The sequence below is a fragment of the Calonectris borealis genome, chromosome 20 (genome assembly GCF_964195595.1).
Source record: "Calonectris borealis chromosome 20, bCalBor7.hap1.2, whole genome shotgun sequence".
Lineage (NCBI taxonomy): Eukaryota > Metazoa > Chordata > Aves > Procellariiformes > Procellariidae > Calonectris > Calonectris borealis.
This window is the reverse complement of record NC_134331.1, coordinates 9,020,201-9,033,423: the sequence shown is the minus strand read 5'-3', so window position 1 is coordinate 9,033,423 and position 13,223 is coordinate 9,020,201. Positions and strand designations below refer to the sequence as shown.

The following is a 13,223-nucleotide window of genomic DNA, read 5'->3' as shown; positions in this document are numbered from 1 at the left end:
GCAACAATAAAGATGTGAAATGACTGTGATAGAAATGGGGACAGGGAAATATTTACAGGAAAATTCACCCAAGTAATTGTGAATATGCCAATTCAGGATATTCCACTTTGGCTTTTAATATTTTTTAGACAAATGCTAGTAACTCTCACAGGTTATCTCCTAATGAACTCAGGCAGCTGTAGGCTGTGCAGCTAGAGAGCCTGAAATCGCGTGCCAGAAAGGTTTGGAAAAGCGTAAGAGGAGATTAAAAGAGTAGACACTTGAGAGAGACTTTGGCACAGCCAGAAAAATCCTTTCCAGGAGTAATGACAGTCCCTGAACTTTACAGAAAAAAAGGAAGCAGCAGTGTCTGACGTGCAACTGGACCTCCACTTGCTTTTGAGGAATCCAACCCCGAAGGTCTACTAAACAAACACCTGCCAACACACTCTTGGGGGAGTTATATGCTTTCCAGATAGATGCCCCAAGTGTCACAAGGAGGAGAAGGTCCACACAGGGCACCTCTGGAAGCTTAAGTCACAACGAATCCATGAAGACACTCACATGCTACAGGGAGGCCACAGAGTCCAGCAGGCCACCAGACAGTTCAGAAGCTGGGTTTGTGAGCATTAAAAGGGCTCATTTCATTTTGTCACCTTTCCAGATGAGACTGCGATGCTCTGGTGTTCAAGCTCTAGAGAGTAGCACCTCTGACAGTCAAGAGACTTCCCAGCTAGCAGACAGGATACTCAAACAGCAACATGCTGTGAACCAGATGCCAAACAAAATTCTTTGTGCATGCTCATTTCTTAGCAGGTGGATCTAAATTCTGTAGTATAAAGTCAAGATCAAGGCATCGCTGCACCAGAAGAGTACAATGCTTTCCGGAAAACCAAAACACTCATCTGCAGCCAGCCGAACAACTTGGTTCCATGGATACAAGCGATGGCTAGCACAACACAGACAACTGCCAGGCAAACCTGCCCTGCACAGCTATACAGTCACATCTCACCACATCATTCCTGTGTTAGTGTTATTTGAACCTCCTTTCAGCAAAGGTCACCAGCTGCAAGTAGCTCTGTAGCGCTTACACATAAATAATTGAGTAATCTAATTTTGTTTGTGACTTAAATCCTATTTGGACACAGAATAGATGAGGTAAAAGGTGGGATGCTTTTCAGTCAGTTGGAAATAGCAATTGAAAAACAATGGGTCAGAAGTTCAAGAGCTCACCCTAACCATGGCTTGTGTCCTCCAGCCTCTGCAATGTCTGCTGCAGGGAACACAAAGTTAGGATTTGTTAATCTGGTCTAAATCAGAAATACAGTCTGAACTAATGAGAACCGTGGTCTCAACTGACAGTTCTCCACAGCCTCCACTGTTAGCCAGCCTGCAGAGCATGGCAATCACACACAGCCTTGCTGACTTTGACCAGATTTGGGAACCCATGTCCAAACTTCCTATATTCAGTAGTGTTTAATCTATGCTCTCTCTCCCTGGAAATAGTATTCCAGGGCACAGTTTATATATTAACAAAAAGCCTCTATCCATGAAACAGCAAAGTTCTGGGAACAGCCTCCGGGCAGGAGCACAGCAGGCACGAGGGTATTCAAATGCCACGGGCTGCAAGGCAACCGGGAAGCACTGGCCAGAGTCTTAATAACGTCACGTTTTGCAATTTGGATTCCACGGCCTTTGAAATCGTTCCTCCAGATAACATGCCATTAAAACCAAGGAAATAGTATGAATAAGCGGAGTCAGAAATCGTGCACAGATCACCTGGGAAACCTCCCTATGGAAACCACACCGAGTCCCCTCCAGCCCATGTGTGCATCACCCCTGCTCACAGGAGCTAAACTCCACCCCTGGCTAACAGCGATTCCCAAAACGGTTTCCTCCACACTCCCCAACTTCTTTTCCAACACTTCTGAGACCTCTCAGACTGAGAAACAAACCCTAAAAAGAAAGCCAAATCACACCTTGACAGGGCACGTGGAGTCCGTGCCCATTTTACCAGGGTACAGAGCCTCGGCACTGAGGAGAAGCACAGCTACACCCAATATTCTGAAAATTCCAAGGCCACCTCTGGCACGACGTGCCTTCCCTTCTTAGCACCGGTGTCTTTGCTCCAGTTTTTGTGGAGGTTTCCTGCCTTCTAACACACACATGGGCACGAGGAGCCCCATTTGCTCGTTTGCTTTCTGTCTACATAGGAAGAAACCACACTCTTACCTGAACATCCACCAATCCAGCCTGATCAGTTCCCCAACCAAAACCTGTTAATCAAGCAAAATACAGCTAACAGGCAATTTATATCTCATAGCAGCTGCAGGACACTGCTGGCTGCCTCCTCTCGCATCCCAGCCAGAGCTCAGCACAGGCAACGGGCGTATGACAACAGGACCCTTTGCCCTCCTGGAGGCAGGAGCAACAGGACATCGCCGGATTGGTGGATCCAAGTCACAGAAACCCAAATTTCGTGTGAGAAATTGACCTCTCTGTATCTTCAGATCCACCCATCTGGACCAACAGGGTCTGCACCAGGAAATCCCCAGCAGCGTCGAGCCAGCGCTCATCTCAGGAGGGCACCAAGGCCACTCTGCTCCATCAGGCTGGGGAAGAGAAGCGATTCAGTGAACAGAAACACACCTTGCATCGGGAACACATCTGGGCCAGGAGATCTGGAATATCCAATTCAAATCTGAAGTCTAGAAAGGCTTCTAGACAACAGAGGAAAAAACATTCCAGCCTCTCCAGGAAGCAGGTGGGAGATGCAGAGACATCACTGTGATGCACCAGCTGCGAGACAAACACTTGAGAGAAGCATGCAACCAAGAGATGCGAATGTTGCTTTTGAGGAACAGCATCCACTACAGACAACCCAAAGGACGTGAGGATGAATTAGCTGTATCCAAGCTTAGTCAGCCTCAACACAGAGAAAGCAACCCAACGAACAGCATCCACCTCTCTAAAATAGAAATGGCTGTTACAGCTTGTAGCCTCCCAAGAGAACTTTAGCACAGACACATCACCATCGTTTTTGACACTTGAACGGCTATTGTATCCAACCCAAAACACTTCCAAGCCCTCAGAACCAGTTACACCATTAATCAGCACAGGATCCAACCCCTGACAACAACTGCAACTCCCATAGAGACAGAGTAGTGCCTTCTTAATGGACAATGTTGACAGTCACTTGCACAAACATAAAATTAAAGAAGTCACCAACTAACAGCAAAAAAAGCTCTTCTGTGCTAGACAGGAGCCACTGTGACTTCCAGTGAATCCAAGATAGAAATCCGTGTAGATAAACACAGAAAAGTCAAATCCCTATAGATGGCCAATGGTGGGAACTCGCTAGCTGAGACGAAGTCCTTTATTTAATGGACAGGGGGAGGTTTGAGGGTGGAAAGAGTCCCAGATGTGGTTCTACAGAAAATTGTTACAAGGGTTTGATGATGTTGAGGGAGAGACACAAAAAGTGAATATATAAATGCTAGCTCTATAACCAGTGAGAATACTCTATTTCAGAGAGGAAAGTAGCGATAAAGAGAGAAGAGGACTTGCTGGAAAGGTCACTTGGGATGGTAAGAAGAATCACCTGGAGTACTCTAGAAATTTTATAGATGTTGTAATTACCATTGATAACTCATCAGAAAAATGTTTCTAACTCAATAAAGGCTTGCTTGAAAATCCCCAGCATAAAGAAGCTACCAGAAATAGGAACAGACCCCAGAGGGTGTATCCTGGGGAAGCAGAAGGCACTGAGCTCAAGGAGAGAGGCAGCGACATGCAGAGCCAAGCAGAAGCAGCCTATAACCAGGGACACCCCAGAGAGTCCAGGCAGCGGGCGAAGCTGCAGGTGCAGTTTCTGAGACTTGCCACTGACAAAACTCTTCAGACTTGCCAGGGAATTTAGAGAGGAAGAATTGGGGACATCTTTGCATGCTAGCTGCATTCTGCCACACATACAGGCTGTGGGTGCATCACCCATCAATCTAGATTGGTGGATCTGAGGATACAAAGCTAATATTTTCTGTGACGATGTACTACAGTTATTTACTAGTGTCAGGAACAGCTCTGTGCCACGCTTGCATTCAAACTTTGGATAGGGATATCCTATAGCTAGCTATCTAGAAAACTCAGTGAGAGCTAATCACTGCATAACTCCCTGACATCTCCGTGTTGGTACAATGACAATGCTCAAATCTTTGTTTATTTTAGTGCTGAAAAAAAAAAACAACTATCACAGTTATGTCTCTCACAAGTAACACAGAAACAAGAACTTCCCTCTAACAAAAAGTAATAAGCACTGAATAAAAAGACAGAAAAATGACAATGAATAGGTCTGGAACTTCATTATAGGCATATCTTGCATTAGCAGCTACAATTTATCTCAATTTAATCAATTCTGGAAGGCAGTAGCTCCAGTGTAAAACAGGAAGATCCCAAATTTAACCTTTTTCTAATTCTGGGGGCGGAGGGGAAAAAAGAAAAAAAAAACACCAAAAAATTCTTCTACAGTGACTCAAACTGACAGATTTGAGCAACCTACAAATAACTTCAAATACTTCAATCAAACTGCATTAAAATAACACTGCGTGTTGGCTAAATAATTTCAAAGTTGTTCCACTAGTTGTGCCTTTGGCTTTATACTCACATGTGTGGATTTTGGAAAGGAACTCCAGAAGTGTTTAGAGTAAATCTTGCTGTGGACTTGAAAGGTGGATTTGCAAAATTTAACTTCAGCGCTTTGCGTTTACCTGGGAGACAACGAACATAAAGTAAACTTTTTGTCAGCAACAAAATATTAAGAGCATCTGGAAATAAACAGGAAAAGATAAACATATTGTAAGAAAAGGAAACACATTTCACAACAACATTAGCAAATCATAGCTTGTGTTAGAGACACAGGGATGGAGAAATGGGAGTCAGCTCTCACCCCAAGGTCTTCCCCCGTCTCATTCCAAGTCAGTCGCCAAAGCAAGGTGTCCAAAGCACCTCCTGTGACAGCTGGAGTACCAGCATCAGCTGCCAGGACTATGGGGCACCAGGGCCCTGAGCATCCTCCACGCACAACCGCTCCTTTAAACAGATCCATGCTGGCAGGCTCAACTTCAGCCACAGTAGCAAAGGAGCCCAACCTGCTCAGCACAGCCTGGGCACGCCACCAGACCCGGGGTGGACGGCTCTGAGGAGGGGAAAGGGACGTCTTTTATGTAATACCCCAAACATAGGAGGGCTGACGGGGTTCCTGACCCTCCTCAGCCTAACAGCAAATAGAGATAATCAGGCTTGAGGGAGGATGGAGGAGATCTGCTGTGCGCTCCTTCTGCCAAGTGGGTCGCCAAGCAGAGAGCAAAATTCAGCCCATCGGAGGGGTGACCAGGTGAGAGAAAGCTTTGCTCTGCAGCCAACTGAGAAAGCATGGGGAAAAAGAAAATAAATAAATAGTAGGGTGGAAGTAGTCCTGGACACCGCTCCAGCCACTGGCTATGTATTTTTCATTGAAGTTGAGATGACCTGCTTGAGCAACAGCAGGATCAGGGACTACGAAGGGAGATGTCCCTTCCCAGCCCTTCCACTGGGCTGCAGAAGACCCTTGTCTTGTTCCCATTCGGCTGCAGGAAACCTGCACTCCTCTCCACCAAAACATGTCAAGTTGGGGGCCTCTTCCGAGGAGCACCTTCCCAGGAGCTTGCAGCTGAACCCCCCTGGGCTTCCCGCTGCCTGGGCGATGTCTTAACAACTCACTGCTGCTCATCCCAGGAGGCACTAGCCACCCAAAGTGGGCACAATACCTGGATTCCTCCAACAACCTTCCTTTGCCTGCACCCTAGAGCGGGTGTCATATTCCCAACCATCTCACAGCCATCCTGGGAAAAGCCAGGAGGCACCATCCTGCTCTGCAGCATTCCTCTACCTTGCAACAAAGAGGTGTTTTGGGTAACTCCAAGACCAAAAAAAAAAAAAGAGAAAAAACTAGTTACAGGTCTTTGCACTTTACAGCAATTTCAGGGCATGAAATATTACAAGGATCATAGAATCATAGAATCATTTAGGTTGGAAAGGACCTTTAAGATCATCGAGTCCAACTGTTAACCTAATACTGCCACATCTACCACTAAATCATGTCCCTAAGCATCATGCCTACACGTCTTTTAAATACCTCCAGCGTTGGTGACTCCACCACTTCCCTGGGCAGCCTGTTTCAGTGCTTGACAACCCTTTTGGTGAAGAAATTTTTCCTAATGTCCAATCTAAACCTCCCCTGCCACAACTTAAGGCCATTTCCTCTTGTCCTATCGCTTGTTACTTGGGAGAAGAGACCGACACCCACCTCGCTAATAGAATCATAGAATCATTTAGGTTGGAAAAGACCTTTAAAGATCATCACGGCAACATACATCTAAAACCAGCTTGATAAATCCAACAAACCTCAGAATTAAGGATGCCCTCAAAAGAAATATAAACACCCTGCAGTCTGGAAGGCGCAGGAAAGCTTGTGGCCAGCAAACACCTACCCGCACCCAGCTAAGGCTCCTCAATGCCTGCCATCCCAGACGAGCCCAGCTGGATGCCCATTTCACAAAATGACTTCTCAGCACAAGGTTCCACCTTTGGACAATGCTAGCATTTTCAAACTTTCTTTAATCTTTTTCCTACAAAGACAATTTTTTCCACACGTATATTATACATCATTTATTCTCCTGAAAAGCATCTAATTGGACCCAAAGGGTCCCTCCCCAAGCTCAGCGGAATGGTCTGGTATCTCTAAATTCTGACCAACCTCCATCCCTGCCCTTCACTGCGGCTTTGTAGCATGAGGAGTATCTTATTTATGTTACTTACATGTACACAAAAAATTACTCACTTTGTGCAAGATGACACAAAGGAGTGCATTTAGACACATATAGCACCATCATGAGGATAAGCAAGCCTCCTCTCCTGCTCGGACTTTGCCACTCCAAAATCTTCCAGAGTAGGCAGTGCAATGGGAAGCCTATGCAGACCGTGAGAGGAGGGCACTGACACAGCAACAACGTGTTTCAAAGAGAGCCAGGTAACAGTAACATTCCGTTCTCATTTAAATACCTGCCCATCCCCACACACCACGTCCTGACCTCCATTCCCTCCTCCCTGAACCCCGGCACCCTGCTGCTGAGCAGTACCAGCGCTACAAACCATGCAGAGGAAGAAGAGTCAGCTGTCGGGTAAGTAACAAAAAAGAATCATGGAATCATCATCATCATGTTGGCAAAGACCCTTAAGATCATCGAGTCCAACCATAAACCTAACACTGTCAAGTCCACCACTAAACCACGTCCTTAAGTGCCACATCTACACATCTTCTAAATATCTCCAGGGATGGTGACTCAACCACTTCCCTGGGCAGCCTGTTCCAATGGTTGACAACCCTTTTGGTGAAGATATTTTTTCCTAATATCCAATCTAAACCTCCCCTGGCGCAACTTGAGGTCGTTTCCCCTCATCCTATCACTTGTTACTTGGGAAAAGAGACTGACACCCACCTCACCACAACCTCCTTTCAGGTAGTTATAGAGCGCGATAAGGTCTCCCCTGAGCCTCCTTTTCTCCAGACTAAACAACCCCAGTTCCCTCAGCCGCTCCTCATAGGACTTATTCTCTAGACCCTTCACCAGCTTCATTGCTCTTCTTTCGACATGCTCCAGCACCTCAATGTCCTTCTTGTAGTGAGAGTTTCTAAGCTCAGGCTCTTGCAGCACATGTGCCCAATGAACTACAGAAGAATCACTTAAAAGAAGCCAAAGAGCTCAATTCGCACTTGTACATGACCCAGAAAAAAAGGAGTTGAACAAAACCAAAAAGGTGGCAAAACCAAAATGAGAGTCTATCATTTTCTGCAGAACTTATCACCCCTCCACATCTTTGATGTCCATCATCCACAATGTTCAGAAACATCAGACGTTTGCATGACCAACAAGAATATTCATAGAATCACAGAATGGTTTGGGTTGGAAGGGACCTTCAAAGATTTTCTAGTCCTAGCCACGGACAGGGACATCTTTCACTAGATCAGGTTGCTCAAAGCCCCATCCAACCTAACTTTGAACACTGCCAATGATGGAGCATCCACAGCTTCTCTGGGCAACCTGTTCCAGTGCCCAAGACTCCTCCGAAGCGTACAGCTGCGGGCAGGTCTGCCACCACAGAGGAACCGGAGGTGTCCTGGCAGGACCCGCTGTGAGTGCACAACCTGTCACACGGCTGCAACACCGCACCATGACCTCACCTCCGAGACCTCTTCTGACTACATCCCTGATGGCATCTCCCTTCTTAAACAGAGCAAAACTGAGCTCACGACTGCCGAGGATCTGAGGGATGCAGACACTTATGAGCCACATGCGTATGCCTGAAACCCCCCCAGCTTGTCCGCTCTCCCCAGGTCCTCCCCTGCCGCTGTGAAGACTGGCATGGGTGGTGGAGCTGGGCAGATAACGGTCATGCAGCCCCTCACTCACTTGTCCTGTTACCGCAGCATAAGCCCTGCTCTCGGACTGGGTCCAGGGATTTACAGCGGTCATCATTCTTCTAGCTTTGTTTTATTCACATGCCTGAAACACTATCCCTCTTTCAAGGGCAAGAATGCAGTGTCATAAGATTCTCCCTTTCTAACAGTTTATACAACTTAGAAGACCATTTGTCTTTGAAGTGGCCCAACATGAAAATGACACAATTAACTACAAACACCTATCAGAAAAATCTCCTCTTCTCAAAACCTGTTCCTATTCTTACTACTTGCAAACTTTACACACAAAGTTTCCTCCTGTTTTCACTCTGTGGCAGAACATTTTTTATCACTGTTAAGCATCAGTCTATTGATTCCTATCTCAGTAGGTTTCTAAGAATAGTTCCAATGATGTTGATCCACCATCTAGAGCTGGATTTTCTACAAATCCAACAAATACAGAAGCACAACCTGCCCCTGGAAAGCAAACAGGATGGTTTACTTTTGCTCAGCCAATGAACAAGGAACATGACAAGGGAGAAACGGACATCCTGAGAAATGCCGGGAGTTTCCATTCAACGCACGTCACATGGAAACGCATACTGTAAATGAAACAACACACTAAAATGAACCAGAAGTCTGACGAGAGTCAAAGCAAGTTGTCTTCCCCAGCAGCCTTCCAAAAATCGAGTACTTCAACTATGTACTCTGAGAGTCTTGAGTTTCATCCCAAGAAAGACTTTTGACTGTTCCAAGCCCCTATTCCTCGCAGAAACATCACTCAAAACTAACTGGAGGCAAAAGAGTCTCTTTAGATGTAAGAGTTTTGCTGGTGATTTTGCTATGCACAGATTTAATTCAGACAACCCTGTTCCGCTATAATAAAGTGGCCTGGGGTTAATGTTGCTTCCGAAATTTGCAAATGCCCCTATCACCATCAAGGTTGTGGATTCAAAATTGTCCTAAAATGTGCTGCAAAAATATCCACCTTACATAAATTAAATGTCCTTTAAAGGTTTTGCTAACTTAATACATAATTCTAATAATCAACACTATAACATCTACTTCTCTGAGAACTACAAAAGTAAAGATTACTAGAGAAGTAATGTTTTGGAAGAAACCAAAACTAACTTTGGAACATACTGCTTTTTCATAAATTAGGTTAATCCTCAAAACCAGACCTGAAACTATGAAGTTTTAGGGTCTTCCCAATTTTGACTAGTGGATTTGTTCAGCTGTATGTTAATGGTTATACTAAGTCCAGACTATATTTGAATGCAGGATGGCCTTGGCTTTGGCTGAGCTGAAGTGGTAAGGGAAGTATTTGCTTATGTTTTGAGGGAATCTAAACAGGATTGTATCCTAAGTTATGCTGCTCTCAGAGAAGAAAGAGACAGCCAAAATAGCTTTCTGATTGCAAATAAGCTAATCTTCTATCCATAAGGATAGCAATTCTTATTTCAAATCACTGCAGCCATAAAATGATGGTATTCTTGTTCTCAAATCCATTTTTAAAAGGATGATGTTGTTTTAGCAACAGGCCGTTGTATGGAACTGAGGTAAGGGAGGACGTGATCCCTTGTGTCCTGCTACTCCACAAGTGCACGTCCCTTGGCATTCCATAGACCGTCACCAAAATGGACACAGTGAAAACCAGCTGGAAAGCCTTGCCAAGCTCGCACTGGAGACCCACCTACACAATAGCCACAGAAGAATAATTCAGGCTCATAGCACGCATTTGTTTCTTGCTGCGCTGGTAAACGGATGCTAGGTTAAGTATATAATTATTTACATGCTGCTATCCATTAGTAGGATTAATCCAAGCACTTGGTTCTGCAATTAGGCTCTCATCACTCTTTTTGAGACCTCGTTACCACAACACAACCAACCAGTCTTCACACAAGAAGAAACAGCTATCTAGCAGATAACACGCAGTCCAAAAGTATTCCTCCAGAGCTATATTCTGTATTACTATTTTTACTTCACCTAGGAAATCTATGATTTCTTCAAGGCTCTGAGTCACCTCCTGTTGGAGAAAGCAATCCTATTTTCTTCCTAGAATTTCCTCACCCCCTTTCCTGCACAGCACACCTCAACAACACTGCTAACAATGTTCAGGTTATACATAAGAAAATGCTCACTTTCCAAGCAGTAAGATTTTCAAAACAGCAGTAGTTTAATGGATTTTTTTCAAGGTTTCTGTCTTGCAGGGATATAAATTGATCCCTGACAAAAGCTTTCCACCTGGTTCAAATATGCAATATCAACCTCTTGTTGTCACAGTGTGAGCGTGACTGTCATAGTGCAAAGGGGACTATTCTCTCTGGTCAGATGCTGAAGTCTCTCTGCTGTTCGTGGAGTAGCAATATGCCAGGAACCAAGTCTATACTCTATTTCCTTACTCTAGTATAACCAGGAAAAAAAATAAATACAACCACAGGAAAATGAGTTCTGGCAGCAAAAAGCAGGAAGATGACCAAAGGATTTGCAATGAACTGTGCAACCTTTTTACCTCTCCCTGGTTAAAAAAAAATATGTCAACAAAAAGTCAGAGAAAATGGGGAGGAAGGATGTCAGGAGGCCAGACAAGTTGGGTCCATTTGGAAGGGAGTTGAATGTTTGAGGTTATCTTCTTAGGACAAGACTGCAAAATACCAGCTCTGATCTCTTCCAGGGCTTCTCAAAGCAAAGCTAGTGCGAACTAGCTGTTTTTCCCCCCCACCATGCTGAGATGGAAAAAAAACCCAACAACACAGATCTCTCTGCTCTTCCAACAGCTCTCACTACCCAAATTGTTAGATCTTGTCTGCTAACAAAATGCTTACTTTGATGTAGCGACAGCAGAGGAACGTTTACCCGTGCTCAGAGCTGCAGCCCCGCAGCTGCCAACGTCCTGAACGCACCCAGGATTCACAGCTCGTTATCTGTATTGCTGCTAGCACAGTGCTGCCTTCCCATAGACCCTTCCAACCTACAATTTTTCAGTTATATTTCCTTCCTTTCCAGTCTTGCTCATGGATGTACTCCAACATCAGCACAACTAATTTGGGAGTAAAGTAGGTTTCCAGCCTTGCCCTCAAGACAAACCATTTTTCAAGAAAAAACTAGTCAAATTTTGAAACGAAACATGAGGAACTTCAGCAAATAGCGCAGTTTATTTGGGGAGTCTGAATGAAAGAAGAGGCCTGGGGTTTGAGTTATTAGTTGTAAGAACTCTGACTATAGAAACTCACTTTCAAGGGTACAGTACGTTTGCCTGTTACTGACATTTACTCCCCTTCAATGAAACCTTCAATTTAGTATAATCCAAGAGTCAGCATTCAAATCCGAGATGATGATTTTGCACTGCAGGAATGTGCTAAGTATGCTCATTTTTAGAAGTCACCTCATTGGAAAAAGTATTTATCTATAATTCACCTACTGTCCCAAGTGTGCTTCCGCTTAGGGAGCACAAAAAGCCCAGATCAGCTGGGACTCTGGAAGGGTTACAGCCATTACCTTCATGAAACTCCTACACAGTGAGACAGTTGTACTAAATAAAAAGTTAGCAAGACACCTCCGTGATTTAAGGCTGGGAGGCGGCTCACAGTTGCACAGACGCTTCCCGCACCAGCAGACATGCACCTCTGCAACTTGCAATACATGATTTATGCTGCATCCAACAGCACTTGCAACAGCTTCTATAAATGCCTCCACTATGAAGCCTGGCTAAAGTAGGTTAGGCTTTGAGTGCAAGAAATTGCAATCAGATTAAGATTAGTTCCCTCAGACTGGAAACTCCCAGCAGTAAAGACCTGAGAAAGAAGTCTCTGAAATCTCCAAAATCCACCATTAACCTTTAGCATTTATTATTCCTGATACTACCCTGCGTGGAAATACCATTCGTATGAATAGCCATAAATAGAGTTAAAACTACCCGAGTCTTGGGAGCAGATCAGCTGTGGTAAAAGAGCTTAAATCTGTGCCTGGGCAAGCGTTGCATGCTGAATGTAACAGCATATGGCTGCACATGCGCAGCGAGGTGCACAACTATGCTCGTGCCAGGCTGTGACAGGCAGCTCTCTGCCGAGAGAGGAGAGCAGAGCACTAGTATTAGATGGCAGCTTTCCTCCCAAACTGGAGTTCAGGCGATTTCTCGCTGGAGAGCATTATTTAACACATTGCTCATAGTCGCAGTCAAATGCCAAGCCTGGTGAAACACTGACAGAGAGAACCTGGAGAGCCCAGTTGTCCCAGGCGCCTTCAACCGGCCAGCACACGGAGGTGCCGCTGGACCAGATGCCTATGGAAATGGGGCTGCTCTCAAAGGAGCACTTCATTTCAGTAACGAATATTGCAAAATGTTCACACTACCCGAGTTTGAGGCAGCTGCAGTATAATCTCCCCAAGAACAGCTGTCAGAAGGAAACGGTGACACTGCCCTGCGAAATTTATTGCAAGGCACCTGGAGCCCTTCCTGATGTAAAACAATAATAAATTATGCAAAGGGCCATGCCAGGTACTTTTTCATTACGAAACAGCACAGCAAGAATTATAAAATATACTGTAGGGAGGAGAACTGGGAACAGGTTTGGTTGATTTTTTTTTTTCTTTTTAATTTTAGGAGCCTGTACTTAGACTAAAAGCAAGGAAAAAAATCTGCCCTTGAGGCCTTTGCTTAAGGTCAATGGAGAGGATTTAGTTTCTTTGGATAAAGCAACAAGTATGTTTCCATCATCCCTCTAGCTACCTTATGCCAGAAAAGTGGTAATGT

The 13,223-nt window shown here is 44.9% G+C and overlaps 1 protein-coding gene across 5 annotated transcripts in view; it reads right to left on the bottom strand.

Annotated features, from left to right (window-relative positions):
• The window catches only part of MAP2K4 (mitogen-activated protein kinase kinase 4), a 102,387-nt gene that overhangs the window by 58,969 nt on the left and 30,195 nt on the right, over window positions 1-13,223 (bottom strand). For 4 of the 5 annotated variants that reach the window (XM_075169760.1, XM_075169759.1, XM_075169765.1 and 1 more), the window contains one exon: window positions 4,640-4,742. The exons of the other annotated variant lie outside the window; for it this stretch is intronic. In XM_075169760.1, coding sequence (XP_075025861.1) covers window positions 4,640-4,742 — 103 coding nt within the window. The remainder of the gene's footprint in view (window positions 1-4,639; window positions 4,743-13,223) is intronic. 5 annotated transcript variants of the gene reach the window in all.